General features: G+C 41.8%; 1 protein-coding gene and 1 long non-coding RNA gene across 2 annotated transcripts; one reads left to right on the forward strand and one right to left on the reverse strand.

Moving 5' to 3' along the window:
• The first annotated feature begins 4849 nt into the window (after window positions 1-4849).
• Window positions 4850-7213, forward strand: LOC146682045 (uncharacterized). Its single transcript, XR_014918012.1, has 3 exons — window positions 4850-4883; window positions 4964-5373; window positions 7155-7213. It is a non-coding gene; the product is annotated as an uncharacterized LOC146682045 (long non-coding RNA).
• An 874-nt stretch (window positions 7214-8087) lies between these two features.
• LOC146682046 (uncharacterized) lies at window positions 8088-11525 on the reverse strand. The gene is made up of 6 exons (XM_085448480.1): window positions 10396-11525; window positions 10203-10274; window positions 9985-10103; window positions 9841-9901; window positions 9656-9750; window positions 8088-9220 (listed from the first exon to the last, which is right to left on the reverse strand). The coding sequence occupies exons 1-6, from the start codon at window positions 10429-10431 to the stop codon at window positions 8338-8340; spliced, it is 1266 nt and encodes a 421-aa protein (XP_085304606.1). The 5' UTR covers window positions 10432-11525; the 3' UTR covers window positions 8088-8337.
• Window positions 11526-27649: the final 16124 nt, after the last annotated feature.

Genomic DNA, 27649 nt, shown 5'->3' on the forward strand with positions numbered 1-27649 from the left:
AATCACTATTACCGACACCACGTGACCCAAAGCTACGCCTTATCCACAACAGCAACTATAAATAACGAATCTAAACGTATATACATAAAATACAGAAATGAATGAGGTGGAATGAATACTACAAATGTACATAAGGTGCAGCTGCAGTCTGGCAGTGGGAGCAGTGTGACAGGTCAAGTGTTAAGAAGGGAGATGGCGAGGGGAAAGAAACTGTTCCTGTGTCGGGTGGTCCTGGTCTGCAGGCTTCTGTACCGTCTGCCAGAGGGCAGCAGATCAAAAAGTCTGTGTGCAGGGTGTGAGGGGTCTGTGATGATTTTCCCTGCCCGTTTCCTGGTTCTTGAGCGGCACCCCCCTGCCCTCCATCCTGGATGGAGGGCAGGGGGGTGCCGATGATCCTATCTGCTGCCCGTACAGTCCGCTGCAGTCTGCTCTTGAACTTGAAGCTTTTGTTACCATACCTCAAACACATGTACCCATACCTTAAACAAAAGCACTGCTTTGCACCCTAGTTGCAATTATGCAACACACATGGTCCTGCATACTACACTCTATTTCACACATAAGACACTTCGTTCACAAAATGAAATTTCAGGGTGCCACCCTGGAAAACATCCAAAATACAAAGCACATCGGGTAATTGCAACCACTCAATACACACCTGAAGGCACGTACTTGAAAAACTGAACACCAATTAGCCAACTACAAAAAGCCCTCAGTTTAGCCAATTAAAGAACTTTGCAAGCATGGATGGAGGGAGAGCAAGAGGAGGAGGAGGAGGAGGTCGTCGAAGAGGCCACGCACAGACCCATATTTCTGATGATATAAGAGCAACTTTGGTGGACCATGTCATCAACCATGGCCTGACTATGAGAATTCTCTAGAATGACTCGAAGACCTTCTGGGGCAGGACGCCAACGCCTGTTCACACAACAGCAAGAACTTGCCGTTGTGGACCTAGTGAGGGCAGACAATGCCATCCGTCTCCACCAGCTACGAAAGCAAATACAGGGAGTGCAGAATTATTAGGCAAGTTGTATTTTTGAGGAATAATGTTATTATTGAACAACAACCATGTTCTCAATGAACCCAAAAAACTCATTAATATCAAAGCTGAATGTTTTTGGAAGTAGTTTCTAGTTTGTTTTTAGTTTTAGCTATTTTAGGGGGATATCTGTGTGTGCAGGTGACTATTACTGTGCAGAATTATTAGGCAACTTAACAAAAAACAAATATATACCCATTTCAATTATTGATTTTTACCAGTGAAACCAATATAACATCTCCACATTCACAAATATACATTTCTGACATTCAAAAACAAATCAGCGACCAATATAGCCACCTTTCTTTGCAAGGACACTCAAAAGCCTGCCATCCATGGATTCTGTCAGTGTTTTGATCTGTTCACCATCAACATTGCGTGCAGCAGCAACCACAGCCTCCCAGACACTGTTCAGAGAGGTGTACTGTTTTCCCTCCTTGTAAATCTCACATTTGATGATGGGCCACAGGTTCTCAATGGGGTTCAGATCAGGTGAACAAGGAGGCCATGTCATTAGTTTTTCTTCTTTTATACCCTTTCTTGCCAGCCACGCTGTGGAGTACTTGGACGCGTGTGATGGAGCATTGTCCTGCATGAAAATCATGTTTTTCTTGAAGGATGCAGACTTCTTCCTGTACCACTGCTTGAAGAAGGTGTCTTCCAGAAACTGGCAGTAGGACTGGGAGTTGAGCTTGACTCCATCCTCAACCCGAAAAGGCCCCACAAGCTCATCTTTGATGATACCAGCCCAAACCAGTACTCCACCTCCACCTTGCTGGCGTCTGAGTCGGATTGGAGCTCTCTGCCCTTTACCAATCCAGCCACGGGCCCATCCATCTGGCCCATCAAGACTCACTCTCATGTCATCAGTCCATAAAACCTTAGAAAAACCAGTCTTGAGATATTTCTTGGCCCAGTCTTGACGTTTCAGCTTGTGTGTCTTGTTCAGTGGTGGTCGTCTTTCAGCCTTTCTTACCTTGGCCATGTCTCTGAGTATTGCACACCTTGTGCTTTTGGGCACTCCAGTGATGTTGCAGCTCTGAAATATGGCCAAACTGGTGGCAAGTGGCATCTTGGCAGCTGCACGCTTGACTTTTCTCAGTTCATGGGCAGTTATTTTGCGCCTTGGTTTTTCCACACGCTTCTTGCGACCCTGTTGACTATTTTGAATGAAACGCTTGATTGTTCGATGATCACGCTTCAGAAGCTTTGCAATTTTGAGACTGCTGCATCCCTCTGCAAGATATCTCACTATTTTTGACTTTTCTGAACCTGTCAAGTCCTTCTTTTGACCCATTTTGCCAAAGGAAAGGACGTTGCCTCATAATTATGCACACCTGATATAGGGTGTTGATGTCATTAGACCACACCCCTTCTCATTTGCCTAATAATTCTGCACTCCCTGTATGTGTGTGCGTGTCCAGGGTTCAGCTGAGACAGTGTCCTTCGCCCTGCCAGGCTAAGTAAACAGTCTTCCAGCCAACCCAGGTGGCCTTGCATGGAATGGGAAGGAACAGACTCAACACAGTCGTTATCAGGGTGTTGTTCAGCTCCGACCTTGAGCCCACGTCTGGGGCTGAAGGGGTATCCGCATAAGTGATGGTGCTTTTTACTTTAGTGCGAACAGCTCATATGAATTTCAAAGCAGTTCTACAGTCCAACACTGGTCTCTCAATCTCCCGTTGGAGAGCCGCGAGCTTCGCCATACTTGCGTTCTGTGATGTTGTCATTCTTGTGCTCAAGGAGCCGATTCTGAGAACTCACGGCAGTGTGCCTCCCCGAGATGTCATCCAATTTGTGCCCAGAGATGTTATTCCGAGCGAGCCTTTCCGAGATGTATCCAGTCTGCAGTCAGAGATCTTATTCTGAGTATCCACAGCAGCCGTAGTCTCTCCAAGATCTTATCCGTGCTGACTCAATGAGCCCATTTTGAGAAACTCACGCCTCTCCCATCGTTCCAATCCCAGCGGGCAGCCTTGTGGGGGTTTGAACAGCCGGTTCCGCTTTCTCAAGCCAGCTCCGATCAGCCAGAACCCTGTTACCATGGTTCCAAATAGGTAGATATCTTCAGCACGCAGACTCACCCGAGCCCAAACTTCTCGTTGAGAAATTGCATTTAGGGACCAGTTTTCAACAGGACAATGACCCCAAACACACCTCCAGGCTGTGTACTAGAAGAAGTATACTAGATGGCGGCGCGCACAGACGCAGCGGCTCTATGCTCTCCACTTGGGTGCCTTTCTTTTTTGTTTCTCCACTTTTTCTTCTTCTTTTGTTTTCCTTATTGTGAAGCCAAATTTTCCTACAACCATCTGGAATTATGCAAGATCGGATATAACAGCCAGATCCCCATTACCAGTGATTATCAGAGGGTGCACAACATCCCCCCAGAGATAGCGAGAACATCGGGTGCTCCGTGGATTGTTATCGGCTCTGCCAAGAAACGCAGGCGGCGGAAGGAACGCAAACAAAAGCGGGGATGCCTGTCGGGCCTGCTGGCCAGGCTAAAGAAGCAGCCTTTCAAACCACCGCTCCCGAGCATCTTTCTGACCAGCGCACGGTCGGTCGTCAACAAAATAGATGAACTGAACCTACTTCTCACAGCCAATCGTCCGTGACTGCTGTGTCCTGGTCGTCACGGAGACATGGCTCACTCCGCGAGGCTCCTGTCTACGACAGCCGTAACGCTCCGACAATCCATCAAGCGGTGGTAGCTTAGCAAAGTCGTACTGAAACATCTGACAGATTTTCGAGCGCCGTGCACATAAAATCGTTTCGAGGTCAGTAAACACAACCAGAGTTCATACATAAGGCACACGGGGTTATAAGGGGCTCTGTCGACTTTCAGAAAAATCAAAGGATTGATTTTAAGTGCGCCGTATTTTCCAAACAACACGGTAATAACGACGGCCCGCTAGCATGCTCTACCAAAAATAGTGCTTTGTTGTGTATCTGACGGACGAAAGCTAAACCAGTTCCACACCACTGAAGCTGCAGCATTTTTACAAACCAGTTCTGGTTCATCCGTTTCATTTAGCGATCCACTTTCGCTCTTCTCATTCTGCGTCATCATCCAATTCCACCTGTGATCTTGTGTCACCATTGCTCTCTGAGCTTTGTGTTGCTTCTTCTGTCACCTGACAAATAGGACATACATGACAATAAGAATAAAATGTGGAGCTGCTTCAGTGTGTCTGTCACTTTGTGCAGATCTTGACTGATCAGTAATGTTTGTAGGCTGAGTGCATTTTTAAAACAAGTTGTGCAAACTGCACTACAAGGTGGAATATTTGCAAAATCATAACTATGACCTATGAATACGTCAGTGCCATTAAGATGAAATTCTTGTGTCACCAACATTTTAACGTTAGGCATATAATTCTAACAGCCTCTGTAAACTAATATCCTGGCTGCTCGAGGCTGCTGTTTTCTCTGACAGCTTCACTTAGATTAGAATTAGAAACGCTGCTCTGAGACTGAGAGAACTAACAGTGCTGCATGTTGTGCTGTTAGTTTCCAAAACACGTTATTCATGGTTACATACAGTTTTAGACTGATGTGGGCCAAAGCCTAGCATAGCCTGCAACGTTATTGTGACGGACACATTTTATGTGTCAGACCCAGGACCCTGAGCAGTTATGGACTAATATTATAATGTATGTATTTTGTATTGCTGTCCCTCGTTCTCCCTGCTTGTAGACGTGTGTGTGTGTGTGTGTGTGTGTGTGTGTGTGGCCCTGGCAGGTGATTGGCCACACCTGCAGCTGATCAGGCCTGTCGGAGGAGCTATTTGAGAGTGTGGTGCAGCTCTCTCCGACGCTGGATCATTGCGTGGCTTCACGTCAGTCTCTCGACCAGTTCCTAGTTTGAGTCTGCTGCATTATTGTGTGTCTGACGGCTTCCTCTCGCTTATGTCCCCAGGAGTTACGGGGAGACGAGAGGACAGCGAGCACGGGGTGCTCATCACGGAGAAGCGGAGACAGGAGCACTAGCACTGGGAAGAGGACACGTCACGGGAGTCGGGAGAGCACGGGATTTATTGTCATGTCTGTCCATCGCTGTAAATAAACGCACTGCTTGTACATAGAGCACCGCGCCTGTGTCCTCCTTCCCTACACCCCCACGGTCTGCCAGCCAGACCGTGACATTATGAGTGAACTTGGCTTTAAGTGACTTACAGGTTTCTCTGAAAAATACTTTCTTATATCCAGGTTCTTCCTCTTTGCTGCCGTCCTCCTCTCCTCCTGGGAGCGCAGGCTTGCCGCTGCTAAAACTCAACAGAGCTCCCTGAAAGGTTCAGCCAATCACATTGGCCATATTTGTCACATGAGGTAGGACTCCAGTACAGGACGTAATTTAACTCTTTCGGCACCGCTGGGTGAATGAGACGTTGACAGATTTTTTTTTCTTCTTTCTATCAGGTTTGCTTTTCTTTACTCGAAGAGATCAAATTATTGGTGAGGACAATTCAATAATCGCTGGATATTGGTGGGGACATGTCCCCTCCGTCCATGCCAAATCGACGCCCTTGCCCGAATCGATTCAATCCATGATTCGATCCGATTTGGGGAAATTTTGCCTCAGACAGTCAGCAATATTATAATTTAGATCATACACCCCCCCCCCCCCCCCCCCACACACACACACACACACACACACACACACACAGCCTTATGGGTACAGTAGTCTCCCGCTACACCTCCTTTTAGCTAAAGACATACTTCACAATGACTCACTCAGCTCACAAGAACAGGAATGCAGAGCATTATCAAACGTTAAAATGATACACATCTCTCACTTGTTCACTTACATTTAAACGAAACACATAATTGTAAACATCTCTAACAGCCTAAGCCAGCTTTGAATAGGGCCTGAATGGATAACTTCAGAGAATTACACATCCAATCTTACACGAGGTCTCACCGCTCGACCAGATCTGGTAACAGTCCCTGTTGGTGTGAGGTGGCTCCTATTTCTCCTTAGAAAACCTGTCTGTCTCTACCACATAAGATCTGGGAGCACTGGCAGGTCCAACTACTGCTCCAGTGGTTCCTTCAGTAGTAATCCACACCTTCTGTCCTGACTCTATGTCTGCGGTTGTAGTGTTTTGCCTGCTCACGCCTCCCCTCCTCATCCTTCTCGCGAAAAGCCTGTAGGTCGGGCCACTTTGGCACCAGCTTCGCAGCAGCTTGTGGCAGAGAGGTACGCAGGTGTCTCCCCATGAGCAACTGTGCCGGTGAGAGCCCATGTTCCAGTGGGGTGGCCCTGCACGCTAGCAGTGCTCTGCTGTAGTCACAGTCCTTTCAAGTCTTTAATGGTACGATCAGCGCGTTCTGCCTCCCCGTTGGCTTGGGGGTACCTGGGGCTGCTCGTTTCATGTGTGAACTGGTACTCTTTAGCAAAGTGCTTGAACTGTTCTGATGAAACTTGCGGCCTGTTGTCCGATACCACAGTCTCGGCAACTGCATGTCTTGCAAAGGCCTCTTTTATAGCATTAATAGTGACCTCTGCTGTTGTGTCTCTCAGTTCACCAAGTACCAACGACCAGATTTGGTGTGTGGTAGTAACAGGCAAATGAACTTTTGTTTTTTAATGATTTGAATATATATGAATGCTTGTGCATAAATACACAAACAATACACATATGCTTTCATGCTTTCAATTGTGTCATTTACGTGATCTAGGTCAGCGGTCTCCAACCTTTTTTGCACCACCGACCGGTTTATGCCCGACAATATTTTCACGGACCGGCCTTTAAGGTGTCACGGATAAATACAACAAAATAAAACTAGTACCGGTACCGAAAAAGAAGATTTATTCATAACACACGTGAAAAGACCCAGGAAAACCGAGTTAATGATAAAAACGATAACAAAATAACGCTGAAAAGCAATAAAAACCCTGAAAACCAGACATTTCACACCTGAGCCTCAACTCTCGCGGCCCGGTACCAAACGACTCACGGACCGGTACCAGTCCGAGGCCCGGGGGTTGGGGACCGCTGTTCTAGGTAGCTCTGTTTTGGAAGTTCAGTTCAAGCTAGAAATGTGCTTTGGAGTTTGTACGTGTTTTGTCTCTAGGGGCCACCACATATATTTCTATTTACATTCAGGTGACAGCAATCCATGGATGGTTTCGACATGCAAGAGGATATTTTCCCCGGTGCCCAGCGGGAGAAGACATTGCTTGCGATGTCGATGAGGTCCTGTGGCCAGACCCCAACAGACGGCGGGATCCATGAGCCCACGTATGCACAATTGTCATGATTTTTTGTGTGTACAGTATAGTGTTTTTTCTATTACTGTATTATGTTTGTGTTTTGCTTTATCTGAATTGATGGTGCTGCAGTGGACAATATTGAGTAGGCCTATTTGCTTTTTTTGGTTGTTTGTGTCTCCTGAAAATGTGCCTTCAGAATAAACAATGACAATGAAAGACTGCAGTGTTTTATATGAAGTAGACTAGTGTGTCCCCCTGATCTGATCTGCATGTGATGCAAGTATGTGTCATTTTGTCAACAGAGTTACATCTTGACAGAGGAATGTTAGGTTTTGACAGCAGAGTTTCAGTTTGGCACAGATGTGAATGGTATATTTTGATGTGTCATGTTTACTTGTGTTTAGAGTTTTGGCACAATGAGCGACGTTTTGCAAAATGTGTTCAAGCAACGGGCAAAAACTGTAACATGTTTTTCACCAAAGATTTCAGCAATTATAAAAATTCAACTCAAGCTATTCAGCTATTAGCATTCACACTGCATTTTCTACAGGAAGTACATTTTATATACCAGTTTCAGTTCAAAGTGCATTAAAAATAATAAATAATTATTAAAAATAATACCATCAATATGTTACTGCACTACACTTACTGGACTTGTGGAAGTATTTTGAGAACCATAAGAGATTCTTACAAATGTTTGAAAGAAAAAAAATCTTTAACATAGCTGGAGACTCGTGTAGAAATATGAATGAGTTTATAAAGTTTCTGTCATGGTGTGCTGTGACAGGCAGGTAGTAGGACCCAAACACAGGACTCTTACGTGGAATGAAACTTGAATCGGCAGCTTTTATTGCTGGAAACTCAGGTGGACTCAAGAAACTACAAACTAAGAAACAAGAACTAGGAAAACAAATCAGGAACTATGAACAAGAATCAAGTAAAGAACACGGAGGAGAAAAAACACCCAGCCCACTGAAAACTAAAGAAACCCCCAAAAACATGAAGAACAATCATTAAGGAACATATTTACATATTTAGAGTTACTGCAACACCAACACTGGGTCACAGCTTCAGTGTCAGTCGGTGACTTTTGGTCTGCAACAGCAGCAGAACAGACTTCTCAGTCTTTTGAAGAAGCCCTTTTTCTTCTTCTTGCTCTGACGGTCTTCGGACTTCATTCTGGCTTCAGGTTCTGGAAAAGGTTCCTCAAAGGGAACATCAGGAACCGGCCCAATTTCAGAACAAGATCCGTTGATCATATGATCTTCACCTTCAACACAGGATTTGGACTCGCCATAGGGTTCCTCACAGGGAGCGTCGGGCTCTGCAACACTTTCTGACAGAGCTCCTTCGATCGTAAGGTCTCGAGTACTCAGACTGGATGCCCTTTCAGAAAGAAGTTCCTCACAGGGAACGTCGGGCTCTGCAACACTTTCTGACAGAGCTTCTTCGGCTGGTGGAACATTTGCCACTGAAAGGCCGTCAGAGGAGCGCTCACCATTTGTGCTCTTCACATCAGGACTTGAAGGGGGCTCAAAGATTTCACATATCCGGATCCTTGCTACATCAGCAATGGTCTTCAGCAACAGGGGTGCAAAGTTTGCAACTTGGATAGACAGAATTTCTTCAGGAAATTTCTGTCTAATCTCCGTCAGGATGCTGTCGACCAGATCGTCTCGGATAGAGCGGGTGAAGACGGCCTGTGTTTCCATCGCCGTGAGGCTCTTGGAGACACGATCTAAAGTGGCCTTGGTGACACTGGTGGAGAGGATACTTAGACTCTGGGAGGCCATGTTTAGGAGGGGACGAGGAGGAAGCTCCCAGAAGCCCTGGAGAACGCGGGGAACTACCTCGATCACTACCTCCTGTGCGGTGAGCAGTTTGCTGTTAGGCTGTTCCTGCTGCTTCTTTTTCAGGATTTCAACGTAATCCTTCACCGCGCTGAGGAATTTAGGTGCTCTGTAGAAAAACATGATAAGAGTTATCTGTTAAACATATTCAAAGCATCATTTAAATATTGAAACACTGTAGCTGGACTGTTAACCCTGTAACCACCTTTGTATCATACATGAGTTTCTGAGACCTCGATCTCATCAACATGATCAATACTTGCTATAATTTCTAAATGTTGTGGACAAAACTCTTTTTTAGTCTAAAGTTAACATTGTCGTTAACACAAAGTTGCCAAAAACACCCAGTGTATCAAATGTGATACAAAAAATAAATACACAATAAAAGTAAATCATACACAACATGACATAGCAAAGAACTCATGTGTGGCTTTTGTTTAAAGGGTTGATAAACATCTCAGTTCCAAAGAATCTGAATTTTCTGGCTGTTTTTTGATGGGTTGGGTCTTACAGGGTTAATAACTGTATGTTACATGTGACTCACTGAAATTTAGGAGGTACGGCCTCTGGGAACTGAAGAAGCAACCTGGCTTCAAATTCAACGTCCCTCATTTTATTGCTGACGTTCACCGCCCACACCTGAAACAGAAAACACATTTACAGTGCGCTTATGTGTAAAGGTTATGTGCACGTAATGAAAAAAAAGTCTTGTGGGTTTTCTCGTCTTACCAGCCTTAGAAGAGGTTTGGCTTCCTCTTCGTCAAAATCCTCTAACTCAAACTCCCACAGCCTTCAAAAGAAAGCAAAGCAGAGGTTTTCTCTCAGCACTTACACGTCATCACAAACAGACTTTCAGGTGTGACAGTAACTCACTGCTCTCTGAGCGTCTCCCTGCTCTTCTCCACCAAAAGATCTCTCAGATCTTCAGCAGTGAGGTTCGGTGGAATTAGATCTTCCTGCTGAAGTCTGAGAAACTCCGTCATTATCGCAACCTAAAAGTAAAGGAGACATTTAATCACCACCACTCTCAGGTCCTCAGAAATGACCTGATATTTTCTGTCAGCTTTGGTTTGCATGAATCTGGGTCTAACCTGAGCCTTGTAGCCCGGAAGATACCAGCAGATCTTTACAGCTGTTTCATAAATCGGTGTGTTGAACAACACCTGTCAAAGAAATAGCAATTTAGTCATTGTTACTTAAAATGATTCTCAGTTTGTCAACTTTTAAAACGACATCAAATTCTTCAAATTACTGAAATGCAGTAAAAGCAAAAGCGTCACATACCCTGATAGGCTTATAGATTCCTTGACTCTTTTCCATTTAAACGTGTTCAAATCAAAGTCAGGAAGAAAAACGTCAACTGCTCTCCAACGATGGCGTACGGGGGATCTGGACCTGAAAATGCTCTCAGCTCGGTGGTCTCGCACAGATGAGCTCTTTTGACAGTCTGATGTTTATTTATGAATGCAGAATTTCTTGAGCAGTCACCATGGAAACTTGATGCAGCTTCATGTTGTTAAATTAAAAGTAAACACTGTGTATTTTGCACTACACTCCACTAAACTTATCATATAAGTAAATAAAGTGTGGGTTAGGTCCCTCCTGTGGAAAGAGCCACACAAACCGATGGATCAGAAAAGACAAAGTCAGCTACAGCATGCCTTTTCATATTATGTGCCTGCTTATCTCCATTTCTTTACAGTAGATGGGAACTTTTGCAGTAAAGCAATGGCTTACAAACAGTGGACTGTGGACTAATGCAGACATCTGAAGCCTGACAGCAGCTGGTATATACACAGCTTTGGACAAACTGGCCCTTTAAACAGCCCAGAGGAAGAAGAGACCTCTGCGTTATCAGTGCAGCCTAAAGCACAATAATAATAATACTATTAATATGATTTTTAGAGCAATAATGCCCCCAAATAATGAAGTCATTAATTACACATCCGTCATGCTTCACAGGAGGTCAGGAGTGACCGATGAACGTGATGCTACATTAGAGTCTGTCCTATGAGTTCAGCAGGAGGAGGTGAACCCACAGCTGGGACCAGTTCTCTAGTGGGTCCAGTATCATACTTGTGTTCATCCTGGTCTGAACCTGGTCAGAAGAACTGACTTCACTTTTGAAAATTCAATACTTATAAAAGGTAACCCCAAACAGTCTACAACGGCTGTTTTCTGTCCACCGAAGCAAATTTGATTGACGAGGTTTTTGTACCTTCACTTCTCCAAAAAGCAAATAAAGAGATTAAACAAAGATTTACTGAACGACCGTCAGAATTCCCAGAGCTAACGTAGATCGCTTTATGCTCTTGAGTCAGGAGGGATAAGAAAAGTGACTGCAAACATTGTGGAACGATTCATAGCGTTTGATTGCTTGTGTGAATGTATTAAACAGGAAACCAGGAGCTGCAGAAACCCAGTAATGCTGAAGACGCATGCGTGTGCGTTTATTACAGGTTTTTTACACTTTGCAGGCACTTTGCTGTAAATACAACAACACTGCTGAAAACTCTAATTTAAATAATTACTACTGATGCACCTATCAAATAAACTAACATTTGCATAAGTGTTGAAATGCTGGACTCTTCCTCTCCTAAATCTGTGGCAGAGAAAAAATGCTGCAGGAGTGTTTTTTTACATGATATGTAAGAAAAATAAGAAAAAGAAAGAAACCCTGTGATTTTAATGTGAATGCATTACTGACATCTTATCCAAACACACATTGTGCACACCACTTTATCCCTTATTACAACTGCAGCTTTTATTAGTGCATGTTCACGGGACTTCTGATTCTATAGGGTCTTGACAAAAGTCTCTGCAATCAATTGATTACAATCAAGTGATTCAATTGAAACATGGAAATCAGCATTTCACCATTTTATACTATACATACATGTTTTGCTTTCAAGACTGGACAGGAGTGGCATGTGGGCGGCATTGTAGAGTGTGTTGACAGGAGGAAAACTTACACGCTCAGTAAATCACCCCCGTCACTACCTAAACCTCAAAGTCTCTAAACAGGAAGTGCATCTACATGAAAGCTTCTGTTTTATATGCAGACAGATGACCTTTTGATGTAAAACCTTTCTCTGTATCTAGAGAAACACTTTAACTATATATTCAACTATATAGTTTAACATTTGGTCCGTAACTATCATTTAAAAACAATAAAAAGGTTTAAAAGAATATACATAGGCGGCTATAAAGACTGCAGGTCAAACATCGTGCAGATACAGAAGGACCTCCTGGGGTCCAAAATGTCGCACTATTACAGAGCAATGCTTACAATAGTCTTGCATGGTTAGCCAGTTAGACAGATGCAAATGTTAAAGTGCTAAAACAGACATGTAAATAAAATACAACATCATGTTAGCAGCTTATTGGTATTAATGTCTCTTAAAGCTCTCCATGACCTAGCTGCATCTTAACTCTCTGAGCTGCCACAGTCTTATAAACCCACCCGCTGTCTCAGGTCAGCTGATCAGCTGTTCCTGAATGTTCCCAGGACTGAGCGTAAACTTAGAGGACATCGTGCTTTTGCTGCAGCATCTCTGAAACTGTGACACGATCTGCCTTTAGAGATTAGACAGGCTTCTTCTCTGCCTGTTCTTAAATCACTCCTGAAAACTCATCTCTTCACCCTGACCTTTGACACCTTGTAAGATGTTGGTTTTTAGTTTGAGTTTTTTAGTTTATTTTTGCTGTTTTATCTTGTTTTGAAATATAGGGCTGTTTACATTTTTTATGTATTATGTGTTTTATTTTTTTACTGTTATGTTTTATTCTATTGTTCTTAACTCATTTACTGTACAGCACTTTGGTTTTGTCCTGGGTTTTTTAAAGTGCTTTCTCAATAAAGATGGATTGGATTGGACTGGAAGATAAACACTTTAGTTTGCAGTACTGTGGTGAGTTCACAGTAAAGCACTGTGTTGGACTGGCGCACAGTGATTGTGGCGTTCATGGTCAGTGTTAGGTTACCTCAAGTACAGTGGATTCATTTGCATTTAAGCTGATGATGCTTCGATTAAGTCATCAAATTTCACCTTTATATCAGCTCTATAAGCCAATTCTCAGGATACTGTTAGTGTAGGAAATGGAAAGACAACCAAGATATCTGTGAAACGTCTGCTTACATCTTGAATTCAGCTCCGGCGTATGTGGTAAGTTGTTAATGAGTGACTTTAATTTATTATTTGTTCACATGTGGCTATACACTCTACTGAGAATAAGCATACTGTCATGATATGAGTGGATCTTCAAAACAGACATCAAAATAGGTCATGGAGAAAATAAGTATAAAAAGTAAAGATCTTATTAGGAATAATACTGTTTGGATAATTATAACCATCATAATCAACCGAATCATCTCAACATGTATTTGCTCAAAAATGTATTTATTACCACAAACATGTATTTAATTATCAACAAAAGGAAAATCAACAGTTTCTAGAACTCCAACAGGGGCAGGACTTGGAGGTACTGGGATTTCAGGAGGCAGCAGAATGGTACACTGGTCAGTGTCATTATTATTGACCTGTGATGGTGGATGGCCTTGGAGGGAGCTGAGAGGTAACTCAGACCTCTTATCTTCAGGACACGTAAATCAAACATACTCCTTCTCAGCAGCTGGAGACTTAGAGACATCCCAACTCATCAGCCTCATGCGTTTGGGCATCAAATGTTCCTCTTCATCATTAACAGAAAAAGCAGTAGAATATCTGCGCTTTCTGCAGAGACCTAACTCTGCAGTGGGTGGAGGTCTCGGAGGCAGAGGAACATCGCTAGGACACATGAAAAACGTCACGTCATCATCCAGGGATGAACGATCGTTTTTCAAATCTGGATTAATGATCTTGTCTGTGTCCTTTGCATGAAAGCTGGCATCAGCAGGTGGAGGATTTGAAGAAACTGGTACATCAGAACTCATCAGCCTCATGCGTTTGGGCATCAAATGTTCCTCTTCATCCTCCACAGAAAAAGCAGTAGAATATCTGCGCTTTCTGCAGAGACCTACCTCTGCAGTGGGTGGAGGTCTCGGAGGCAGAGGAACATCAGTAGGACACATGAAAAATGTCACTTCATCATCCAGGGATGAACGATCGTTTTTCAAATCTGGATGCATGATCTTGTCTGTGTCCTTCGACTGAAGGCTGGCATCAGCAGGTGGTGGACTTAGGAGCTCACATGCAGGTGCACTGATAGGTCGGAACATGAAAGCGGGAACTTCATTGTCCAGAGCACAACGGTCTGCACTGGATGAGCGTGGGAGCTTCTCCTTTGCCTGTGGAGGAGGCAGACTTTGACTTTGTGTTGCAGAGGAACATTCAAGTCATCTGACGTTTTGCTCTGTTACATATTATTATTGTTGTTGTTGGATTTTTCTTTAAAAATTCACACGATTTAATGTTTAGAAACAGACACAGTGAAGGGTAACTTACCACAGCTCGAGCCATTTTAGGCGTCTGTCAAGGCAAAGACGCAGGATTTGGTTTCTCTGTGTAAGATTATGGGACAGTTGTCAGTTTCAGTTTCAAGTCAGTTGGATAAATTCATATCAAACTTCTCAAACTGTATCATTAAAGCATTGTTCAGGTGGACAAATATGAAAGATATGAAGATAAAAACAGTAACAGCTGGCAATCAAGGGAAAACAACCTTACGAAAAAGGTCTTAATCATTATTGTTTTAAAGTAAATCTTTCAGTCCTTACTTCAGTGATTGTTTGAAGTCTCTGTGTTTGTTGTCAGTCGCAGATTTGTGTAAAATATTTGCAGTTTGTTAATAAAGTTTGCAGGAGCTCCAAAGTTTGTCTGTTCAATACCAAAGTAATGAGGAGACTGAGTGCAGGTTTGGAATCCTCAGTGACAGAAGAATGCAGCAATGTTTGAATTTGAATTTGTTATTGTTTTATTAACAACAACTACCAGGATCATACCATAGCAACACAGTGATGCCCAATCAAATGTCAGGTACAAGGGATAGCCCACATACACATCCAACAGCACAGTAAAGCAATGGGCACCAATGCCACCAGTCAGGCCTTAAAAATACCTGAGTTATATAACAGCACACTGACAGTGTCTCATCCAAAAATATAAAATGTATAAATACAGTTAATATCATTTTCATTTAAATTTTATTTAATTCTCTTCATATAGTGCCAAACAGATGTCTCAAGTCGTCACTGTTACAACATAGATAAACATGAACATGAAATCCATTATTTAATTCTCTTCCATTCACTCCAGTTCAATTCAATAGCTATATAGATGGATAGACAGATACTGTATTATATACTATATTGATTCCAAATGGAGAATTAATGTGTTATATCACCAGGATAATGAATTCAAGTAGTACAATCTCCAATAAACAGACAACACAGTTCAAGTTCAAAGTGCAATATGTGCAGGATCCAGGCTTTATATTGTAAGATGCAAAATGTTTATATATACATAATATTGTTGAAAAAATAAAGAAAGTTAAAAATCAAACTAAGTTTATTGTCACTGTGGCTGATGTGATTGCAATATGAACCCGGAAGCAGACAAGGGAGAGATGGAACTGAATCTTAACAAAAAAACAAACCATTTATTAGGTTGAAAAACACGAACACAAAACAAGGCCCAGCAAACAGGAGCGGAAACTAAAACTAAAACCTATCCTGGGAATAACTCGGTATGACTATGACAACTATGACAAGAAAAACATGAACATGAATCCGAGGAGGTGCATGCGAGAAACTCTGATGAAAAAACATGAACATGAACATGGACCTAAACAGAATCAGGAGATAACCTGAAACCCGGAATAACGTGAACGGAGGAAAACGCACCAACACTGCCCAGAGGAAGACAGCGGACTTAAATACACAGAAGAGAATGGAGGGAAGTGGAAACACAGCTGACACAAATGAACCTGACACCACAGGGGAAGCAACATGAAACACACTGAACATGGAAACACAACCCTTTCATAATAAAAGACGAAACAAGGAGAGACGTGGACGTGTGATGGGCTGAGTTGCCAAATGGCTGGTAGGCTTTTAGCTAGGCTTTAGCTTCAGCCAAGTGGAAGCTAAATTGGCTAGTCATTCATATGTAAATTAGGTTGTTACCTGAGAATTCTGGAGGGGAGTGGGGGTGTGTGAATGATTGCTGATTTCTAACTGCCAACTGCCTCTTTGTTTGTCTGGGGGGGAGCTGCTAAAAGCGGTGAACTTCCTTTTGTGTTTCATCTTGATGCATTCTCAATCATCCAGGAAAATAAATCTCCAAAAGTCACCAACTTGGAGTGGTTAGTTTCCTGAGCCACAAGGAAACTTGTGTTTCAGTTTGCCATCTTAGGGAGAAATCAACACACATGGGTGTATGTCCTTTGTTGCTGAGATTTATTGATTAAAAACAGTACAAAAAACCAACCATTTGTACACATATTTACAAATAATAATAAAAAGTGAGTGAGTACATTTCAACATTTTCAGCAATCACTCACAATCCTGGCACTGCCATGGTATCTGTAGTCTGCATTTACCACATGTGTATCTGTAGCAGTGAACACATCGCACAGTGGCATGATTGTTCTTGCATTTGTGTTTGACCTGACACATGGCTCTTTTTCCAGGGCTAGGTGTGGAGGGTTGTGTCCGAAGCAACTGTTCTTTTCTTGCCTTCTTCCCAGCTACATGAGAGTGAGCCAGCTCTCTTGCAAGCTCCACCAGGAAGTCCACCCGTCTTTCCTTCGTCCTGGTGCATGCTTGATACAGCACATCCTGCGGAGCTCCATAGGATAATTCTAAAAAATGCTTTAGTTCCTCACATTTTAATGCAACCCACTGAATTAAAGCTGAAACTACATCTGAATTGTATCATTTCAAATTCATTGTTGTAATTTACAGAACCAAAGTTAGAGAAAGTTGTTTCTGTCCAAAGTCTTATAGACATAACTGTATGATTTTCAATGATTTCAAGGACAGCTGAAGATAAAAAGTATTCAACAAGGAGAGACCAGGAATTAGTGACGTGCAGAGTTTGAATAAGAAGCTGTAATTAGACTGAATGCAAGACGAGAGCAAAGCCATGGCAACAGCAGGAAGTGGAGCAGGACCTGCGTGTGTCCATGAAGCTCGATGTTTTTCTGCACAGATCACATGCAGTCTGAAATGTTGTGCAGTCCAGACTGTATATTTTGCTGAGTGAAATACAAAAGCTTCCTTCATGGATGGAAAAGAAACTGTTTCAGTGTCAAATGAAACACTTTCTGTTGATTTCAACTCCCAGAACTGAGTTCAGCTGAGCTCCACGGTGCAACAATTAGACTCCACTATGTTTTCTCTGCTTTGTAACAGCAACAGGCTGTTTAGGGCAAGATTTGCTAAAAGGCTCAAAACAGCGCTTACAGACATGGTTCGTTTTTTGGGCCAATTACAAAAGTTCTGCTGTTTTCTAAACACAGGAGATGTGAGTTCAAATGTATAAAACACAAAAATAAGACATGCTTATTTGTATTAAATATCTGGATAATGATCTGTAGATGTTAAAAACACTAATAACACAGTTTGAATGTCCAGAATTGGGTCTTCATCAGGGTCACAAAAATCTTTGAGATTCTGTCTCTGACACACAATCCTGTCGCTGCGCTCGATTTGTAAACAGGGAAGCAGGGAAATTATTTTACTGCTATTGTTAAATAATTGTCATCATTACCATTGCATTAATAATATAATCTGGAGTTTATATTGCATTCAGGGGTTAAACAGTGTCTCTTTCAGAAAGACTGAGTTGCAGGCTGACAGGAAGTTGTATGCAGAAGTGAAAGCAGGAAGTTATTTTGAGCAGCAGGCTAAGACGAGGCTTTAACAATGTAACAGATAGCTTTAAGAAGGCTTTAAGGTTTTATGCATACAGGTATTAAATTAACTTTGTATTCCAGGTGCAGTTATAACTATTTTATACATATTGCATATCTGTGCTTATTTGAGTTGATGTTCAGGTTCTTTAAAGGTCTTAAGCTTCATCTAGTGAGAGTGTCTAGATGATCCATGCTGAGGGAAAACTAGAACATAGAAGGAATTGCAATACATGCTTACAAAACACTTATATATCAGATCATTTTATATTAAGGTTTTAGTAGAGGTTCTTGGTTAAAACATTTATTTAGTAGAAGACATACACATAGTCTCAGTGAGCTTCTGGTCTGGTAAAAGGTCAGAAGTGCAACAGGTGAATTGAGAAAGAGCATTTGAGGACGAGACACAGACAGTAGGTGAAGAGGTGACACAAAGAGCATGTGAGGTCGTGACACACACACACATAGAGTTAAATTTATTTAGAGGAGAGATTACTCATGTCTGGTTGTAACTGCAAAAGTGTCTCGGTAAAAGAGGAACCGTTCCTTGTTGTCTCGGCAAGAAAGAGGAACAAGACAAGAACTGAAAGGTAGACAGGAAGGGCTAGCCATGAAAATAGAAGATGATCTTCTGGGTTAAAAGTCTGATCTATGTATAAAATGTATCTGTGACGCATGAAGGGGCGTCAGTAAATCAAACCCTGATGCTATAAAATATCTGTTCATGCTTTGATTAAGTCGAGGACTACTGGCTGTCTGCGTACAGAGTGTCTTCCCACACGTGTGTTCATTAAAATCATTGTTTGACCAAAGAGCTTCTGGACCAAGAGTGGTTTGTACTCTCCCTCCTCAATTTTGAACCTTAACATTTGGGGGCTTCGTCCGGTGGTTGAGGAGGGAGGATTGGAGGTGTAGACGGTGATGTATGGTCCGTTGTGGTCAGACAGGCAGGCGTGACCCGGCAACCAAACTGAGGGGACAGGCGCCTTTAAAAAGAGGTAGGCACAGGCCTGTTGATTTTATCCGAAGTGTGCTGAATTGGATGATAAAATTAAATGTCTATTCAGTAAAAGTTGCCGGTAAATGTCTGCTTTGATTTTGATGAGAATCTCATGACAGTACTGAGGATTTAAAAGCAGTTGGACTGCTGGTAATGATTGAATGCGGTTGGACCGCTAAAAGGAAAAGCAGTTGGACTGCTCAATGTTTTTAGTATCTTAGGGAATTTGGTTATTTTTTGGTTATAAGGTTGGACCTGCTTCAGTCTTACACTTTGTTGGGTGTTTTACTGTTGTTCCAAAGTATTATAAATTATCTTAGAACGGAACCGTGGGGGTTCTAGGAAGCGCAGAGCCCGGAGGTTATGCTCCCTCCTTGTCGTGGACGCGCGACATTGACCTGTCGGCGAACAGGGTTAGTTCAGTTTGGCTTAACTGTGGGGTACAGGGCATCCTGGAATTAAGCTAGGAGTTAGAGTCTCCTTACCGTTTGGAACGGTACCTGCGCTTTTTTGGTCAGCAGAAGTTGGACTTCGGGCGTGTAACTTTAACTTAAAACTTCAGGGTAAGCCTTGGCTGTGTAATGCCAAAAATAGAGCTTCAGGCAAAGTTTGGGTTGGTTGACGCTTTTAAATTGTGTTAGGGACTTTAGAGATGAGGCCAGAAACTGTTGGACAGATACTGGTGAATTGGTCGCAAAAAACTCAGGGAGTTTATCCGCTGGGCGGTTATTTTAAATTTGTCTAAATTGTGTAGGCGCTAAAGCTGACAGATCTGACAGTGGTTGTAAATATAAGATGTCTTTGTAATATAAAATAAGAGATCTCTGTGTGAAAGGAGTCTGAGGCAATGCTGGAGCTATTTTTAGACGGTGTGTGTGAGTGTGAAAATGCAAATGAGTAAGCAGTGAACTGTTTAAACCACAGTTGGTTTTACAAATACTGCTGCAAACATTGCTGAGTGTGTGTTTAAAATGCCATTTATGTTTATTAGAGGACTATAAATAAAGTTTTGAGTTGCCGTAGGGGATGCATAGTAATTGACTGAAGTTGGATGTAGATATATAAATATATTGAGTGCACTGTGTATACTTAAGATTAACATATTACTTTCAGTAGTAACTTTTCTCCAGCAATAGTTGCTGGTGTGTTTTATTTTTTCAATTTCTTGTGTGAATGCGGTGACTAGAAGGTTTTGAATGATGAATAAAGGTGTGAGAGGTATTTCTTTGGTGATGTAAAGTAGGATGTTTTAAAGTTTGAAAGTGTTTTTAATTTAAGAGATGCATGAGTGATGTTATAAGAGTTTAGTTTATTTAAAAGGTGTGTGTGAGAGGATTATGAAATCATTGTGTGAATGATGCTACATTTTAGATCAAAAGTTAGTAGAATTACAGAGGGTTTGTAGATTGTAAATACAAAATAAGTTTGATTAGCCTGGAGAAACAGCAGAGCAGCTGCGTGCTGTGTGTGTGTAACAGGAAATGGTGTGGGTGACAGGAAGTTTGCATGCCCATATAAGGTGACGAGTGAGCACCCAGAGAGAGAAACAGATGAGTTAAACTCTAGGCAGATAAAGCGAATGGAGGTTTTGAGAAAAGAAATGAAAAGGATATTAATTGTATGTTTTAGTGTGTTAACACAGATTACAGATAAATAAAGGTGGACTTCTCTCAACCTGGAATTTTGAGTACGGCGCCAAAACCACTGGAGTAGCATAATTGGGAGAAAACAGGCCAGATTTTGGCTTAAAATTTTACAGCTTGACCTCGCACTTGTCCCCATCCTGAGAAGAAGCTCAAAGGACAGTTAATCTCCTGATGAAGACCGACAGAACATGGTGGACTTGAGAAGAATTAATAGCAGGCAAAAGACAGTGCAACGGAAACCACACTGACGACACCAGCAGCAGCATGTAAGGAACCACGAGGTGGAAACATGTACTGTAAATTACAGGCTGGGCAGTTGAACAGTGGGATAATGAACGGTGGTAAAGCACTGGACATTGATTGTCAGATTTGCCATGCTTGGAGTAATCTTGAAAGAGATGACTGAGAGGATCAACAGAAAAGAAGAAACCACGTGATGAACCATGCACGGTGGACAGCAGGCTGGTAAGAACAGTGTGACATGACTGTTTAAAGGCACTGAATGTGGTATTTTGCCAGGCTGGGACTTGATCCAAAAGGAAAATACTGAAGAGAAACAGAGAAGAAACAGACTGTGTTTGCTGGAATTCAAGACAACAAAAGGACACTGAGAGAAGAGGACGGTGACCAGTGAGAGGCGAAGCAGGACGAGTTCGACTGTGAGAATACAGGGTGTAATTGGACTGAAAGTGAAGCCTGAACTCATGATGGTTTAGAGATGTCCACCGTCACAAACAAAGAGGTAAACAAGAATAGAAAACACACATACACAAAGTGTTACATGTGAAATTATTTCTGGAAAGAATCAGAAGTGAGATAGTTTTGAATTAAGAAATCAGAGAAAAGATGCATGAATTAAACCTGACTATAACATACAGAGGCAATGAAGAAAGCAGCTTACACTCACTGAACATTAACAAAATACATAGGAAAAGCAATGAAGACCTGCTTACACGTATATACATGACATAAGTTGGGATTTCTGACCAGAGAAAGGGAAACGGGTAGTTTAAGTACATATGAAAATAATGAAAATGTCTCAGTTGTGTTTCTATAGGGGCGAAACAGATCTGGATCAATTTTCCACGTGCAGCGGTCGGAAGAAACCTGTAGGTTAACTTGACTGGACATGCCAAGGCAAGTTTCTGGTTGAATTGTTCACAGCGCCATGCCTCCATAAACCTGACAAGTGGGCCCTAACTTCTGGCTGAGGAGCAGGGACGCGGTTAATAAGGTGGGAACTTAGAATTTGGGTTAGCAGATTTGGGAAAGAAACTGACGGCTTAAGTGGAGAATTGTGCAGGAGTCTGACACACTGCAAAAGCAACATATGCAAATTCACATACACAAACAGAAAATGCATTAACTTTATGAAGACAAGACAAGCTCATGGAGATTAATGCATAGATACAGATTAAACTTGGCTAAGAACACAAACATATGCAATGAAGAACAGCTTGCTATTTTGTATGAATGATACAATGGTGTGAATGTTTAATAAAATGCATTTGAGTTTGTAATTGAGGAATAGAAGAAGCCATATGACAAAGGGAGTGAGTTATGTAAACAAAAAGTGATTAAAGTAGTTTTAAAAGAGTGACTTAGGAGTGCTCTCTCGTACTGCGTGATCAAAACCAGTGATCACTGTAGAAAGAAATAAAATGATTTAATGAGTTGGGAATGTTTAAACATATGTTTCTGTTGTTACAGCAACTCATTGAGAGATGACTCAGTATGCAAATTAGCTGGAGTGAGTGGTGACGAAGGAACTTCCTGTATGTGTGTGTGACTGAGGAAGTGACTTTCAGGAGAGGAAGCACGGCAGACAAGAGAAGTGCAGATTTGGGTAGGAAATTTATAGTTTAGTGATATGTTGTTGTAAGGGGGTTATGTTTTATGCTGAATTGAAGTATGTTACAGAGCATAAGGGGGTGATTTTTGTTTGCAAATTGTGTGGTTTTAATGAGACTTTCGGTGTATTGAGGAGGTGAAATTATGTGGTGGCAAAACTTTTGTGTGTTTAAGGTTGTTGAGGTTGTTGTGGTGATGGGTTGATTTTGTCAGTTAGGTTTGGGTTGTTGTTTTTGTTTTTAATAGAGGGAGTTTTAGGAAACATGGACATGTCTAAAAAATTGGGCCCATTATTTTGTAACAGTGCACTTAAAGAAAACCTGTCAGGTGATTTTGTTTTGTTTTTATGAGCTAACAATCAGCTCTATTTTTTCCATTTTTGTTTTAAGCAGGCCTGCAACAGCGCTGAAAATTCTCGGGGAGAGCAAATACAAGGGGGGCTTTCCAGATTACAATTGGCTGAGGAGAGCTACCTGTGGGGACTGATCAAGGTCGTAAGTCCCTGTAAAAAGGATTTTATGCGAGTCAATCCAGTCCAAAAGCATAAAGAAATATTTTCCTATGGAAAATAAAAAATGACTGAGCTCATTTTGCTGAGGGTGGAGTATCTGATCGTGCGGGAAGCTCCACTATCAGCAAAAACATGGTGTGACTGCATGTGAGTGAGGATGAATTAATGTGGACAAACAATTGTTTTTACCAGAGAAAATTTGTTGACTGGGGTTAGATTATGGGATTATAGTATATTGTTGGGAGAATGCCAAATGCTAAAGGGGAAATATTTTTGATGTAACTCAGTTATCATTAATTGAAGAAACACATGACTGATAACTGTTCTGTTTTAAGTTTATTTTTATGATATAGATTGGATCATGAGTGGGGAAACTGGGCATTTTTAAGTTTTGTATAGTATCTTGACACATGAAATGTATCAAGATAAAGGGGGGTTTAGGGTTTAATAATTTAATTGTTTAATAATTTAGGATCATTTCAGGACCTTTTGGGTTTTTGATCATTTGGATATGGTAAAACTGAAACTGAAAAAAATAAGAAACCGGAAACCTAAACTGGGTAAGCTAATAACACAAACCAGAAACGAGGATGCAGGGAGGTCCGGGGAAATACACAAGAGACGCAGGGAGACCGAGGGGAAACAACACAGACGAACCAGCAACTACCATAACAGAAGACACAACTTAAATACACCCAGAGAACATAGGGAGATTACACACAGGTGGGGAACACAGGTGACACTGATAAACATAACGAGACAGGGCAGGAGTGAACACAATATTACGCATACTGACGAGAGACTGTCAAAGTAAAACAGGAAGTACACAGAGGTTCAGACAGGAGGAGAGAAAGCACGGGGAGAACACAGACATAACAGGCTGGGGGAAACATGGAATAAACACAAAGAGAGACGAGAGCTCATAAATACACAGAGGGGCACAAGGGGGTAAGAGTCACAAAGGGAAAAACACTTAGGGAACACCACAACAGGACACTTCAGAAAACCTGGCCTAAATAAGGAGCGAAAATACAAGGAACCAAGAATACTGGGCCAACATGGCCCAGGACCATGACAGAACTGAATCCTGTTTAGAAGATACAATGCCGGTTTTTCAAAGCTGTGAATAAGTCTTAGAGGGAAAATTAGTGAGGGTTGAAGGAGTAGAACAGCTTTGATTTCTTTTTGATTTCTAGAAGTAGTGGTTATAATGTAGGCTTACACATACAGATATTACATAGGAGGTATTTTTAGGATAAAGGGGAGAGCTTATAAATAGAAATGATTTTTATACATATTGCATTTTTTGATATGAGTTATTGAAGTTATTGAAGGATTGCACGCTTACAGACACAGAGTTAAGAAACACACATGACAGTATTGATTCCAGGCAAAAGGCCCTAAATTCATTTAGCTTTTTGACTGAACTTAAAGAAGGACCAAAGAGGAAGGAAAGCATATATTTTGGTTAAGTCTGATAAATTAGAATTAGAAGGTATTGTTACATTAAAGGGAGCAAATGAAATAAAAAGCCTATACCAAAAACGGGTTATAACATAGGAAATGTGAGGTTTTAAAATGAAGTTAGTGTTAACACATAGGAGTTGTTTCAAGGCAGCATTTAGCTATGATGAAATGTATATAGGAGTAATTGCTTATATGCTTAAACTTAATTGATTAAAGTGGTTGTTTTCTTTTGGATCTTTTAGAGTAGAGGAACTTGCAGCAGCGACAATTTGTGCACAGGATGTTGATGATCAGATAAGGGAAAATAGAGCGAGCAACCGGACGTGAAAGCAGGGCTTAAAGAGTTTTAAAGTGATGAGGAACGTTGAAGAATATACATAAATACAAGTCAATAAGTTAAGAGCATAATTAGGATCATGCTTTTGATTAAAGAGTCCCAAAAAGGATAAGTTAGGGAGATGCAAGAAAAGGTGTTTTGTTTCCTTTGCAGAAGATCTCAGCGACCACAGGAGGGGCGAGGATCCTGGAGATCTCGAGGCCTGCTAAACCACCAGAGAGGGTCTGAGCGAGGACACAATGTATTGCGACCTCTGGTGTTCCAGAGGTCGAGAGAGGGAGTGTGGAGCAGGGAAATTATTTTACTGCTATTGTTAAATAATTGTCATCATTACCATTGCATTAATAATATAATCTGGAGTTTATATTGCATTCAGGGGTTAAACAGTGTCTCTTTCAGAAAGACTGAGTTGCAGGCTGACAGGAAGTTGTATGCAGAAGTGAAAGCAGGAAGTTATTTTGAGCAGCAGGCTAAGACGAGGCTTTAACAATGTAACAGATAGCTTTAAGAAGGCTTTAAGGTTTTATGCATACAGGTATTAAATTAACTTTGTATTCCAGGTGCAGTTATAACTATTTTATACATATTGCATATCTGTGCTTATTTGAGTTGATGTTCAGGTTCTTTAAAGGTCTTAAGCTTCATCTAGTGAGAGTGTCTAGATGATCCATGCTGAGGGAAAACTAGAACATAGAAGGAATTGCAATACATGCTTACAAAACACTTATATATCAGATCATTTTATATTAAGGTTTTAGTAGAGGTTCTTGGTTAAAACATTTATTTAGTAGAAGACATACACATAGTCTCAGTGAGCTTCTGGTCTGGTAAAAGGTCAGAAGTGCAACAGGTGAATTGAGAAAGAGCATTTGAGGACGAGACACAGACAGTAGGTGAAGAGGTGACACAAAGAGCATGTGAGGTCGTGACACACACACACATAGAGTTAAATTTATTTAGAGGAGAGATTACTCATGTCTGGTTGTAACTGCAAAAGTGTCTCGGTAAAAGAGGAACCGTTCCTTGTTGTCTCGGCAAGAAAGAGGAACAAGACAAGAACTGAAAGGTAGACAGGAAGGGCTAGCCATGAAAATAGAAGATGATCTTCTGGGTTAAAAGTCTGATCTATGTATAAAATGTATCTGTGACGCATGAAGGGGCGTCAGTAAATCAAACCCTGATGCTATAAAATATCTGTTCATGCTTTGATTAAGTCGAGGACTACTGGCTGTCTGCGTACAGAGTGTCTTCCCACACGTGTGTTCATTAAAATCATTGTTTGACCAAAGAGCTTCTGGACCAAGAGTGGTTTGTACTCTCCCTCCTCAATTTTGAACCTTAACAATGGAAAAGAAACTGTTTCAGTGTCAAATGAAACACTTTCTGTTGATTTCAACTCCCAGAACTGAGTTCAGCTGAGCTCCACGGTGCAACAATTAGACTCCACTATGTTTTCTCTGCTTTGTAACAGCAACAGGCTGTTTAGGGCAAGATTTGCTAAAAGGCTCAAAACAGCGCTTACGGACATGGTTCGTTTTTTGGGCCAATTACAAAAGTTCTGCTGTTTTCTAAACACAGGAGATGTGAGTTCAAATGTATAAAACACAAAAATAAGACATGCTTATTTGTATTAAATATCTGGATAATGATCTGTAGATGTTAAAAACACTAATAACACAGTTTGAATGTCCAGAATTGGGTCTTCATCAGGGTCACAAAAATCTTTGAGATTCTGTCTCTGACACACAATCCTGTCGCTGCGCTCGATTTGTAAACACTAACAGCTCTTTGACTCCAGAACCCAGTTTGTGTTGGTGCGAGGCATTAGTGGATCTCTCTCTTAGAGTAGAGTTAGAGTTACTACAGTTTCTTAGGAAACTGAAGAAGGCCCGTCTCCCTCCTCCAGATTCCCGTGCAAATGTCAGACAATTCAAAATCCTGTTTGACTTTATAAAGGAGACACAAATGTGCAACAATCTTGACAGAGTGCTACAGTGTCACAGACAGTTGCACTGCCTTTGATGAGAAACACTGAGTGATAGTAAAACTAAACAATCACTGCAACACACTGATACAGGAGAAGTTGTGATTGTTCTTTTCATTTGTCCTGTTGTGTAGTTTGGCTGTAGTGTGCCCCCCACCCACCCCCCTTTCAAGAAGCCAGCTGTATGATCGTCCACATTAAGAGAAGGAGTTAAAAGTGGGAGTCAAAACCTCCAACTTAAAGTGGAACATTAATGTCACACAAATGCAGACACAGACTCAGTGCCATTTTTATATTGTTAGATTCAGAGATTTTATTGAAGTTCTCAGTTATATTAGGGACATACAGAATGCTTTCTAATGGAATAAGAGGAGAGAGTGAAGCAACTGTGCCACCCTAAGGACCATGGAGTGGGATTAATGATCAGTTGTGCTCATTTGATACCAACTAATGTGTGTTGGGTGCATTGTGGGCGCCGCCCAGGAGCGAACCAAACCCCAAGACTGGCAATTGGGACATTGAATGTCACCTCTCTGGTGGGGAAGGAGGCTGAGTTAGTGCGTGAGGTTGAGAGGAACCGGCTAGATATAGTCAGGCTCACCTCAACACACGGCTTGGGCTCTGGAACCAGCCTCCTGGAGAGGGGCTGGACTCTGTCTCAGTCTGGAGTTGCCCCTGGTGAGAGGCGGCGGCCTGGGGTGGGTATCCTGGTGTCCCTTCAGCTTGCTGCCTGTATGTTGGGGTTCCTCCCAGTGGATGAGAGGGTTTGTTATCTGTGCCTCCGGGTTGGGGTTCAGAGTACCCAGCCTTCTTGGAGTCCCTGGGTGGGACACTGGAGGGTCCTACTGGGAGACTTAAATGCTCATGTGGGCAACAACAGTGAAAGCTG

The sequence above is a fragment of the Copadichromis virginalis genome, linkage group LG23 (genome assembly GCF_057382275.1).
Source record: "Copadichromis virginalis isolate Kocher_CV1m ecotype Utaka linkage group LG23, C_Virginalis_male_GT1.1, whole genome shotgun sequence".
NCBI classification, from domain to species: domain Eukaryota; kingdom Metazoa; phylum Chordata; class Actinopteri; order Cichliformes; family Cichlidae; genus Copadichromis; species Copadichromis virginalis.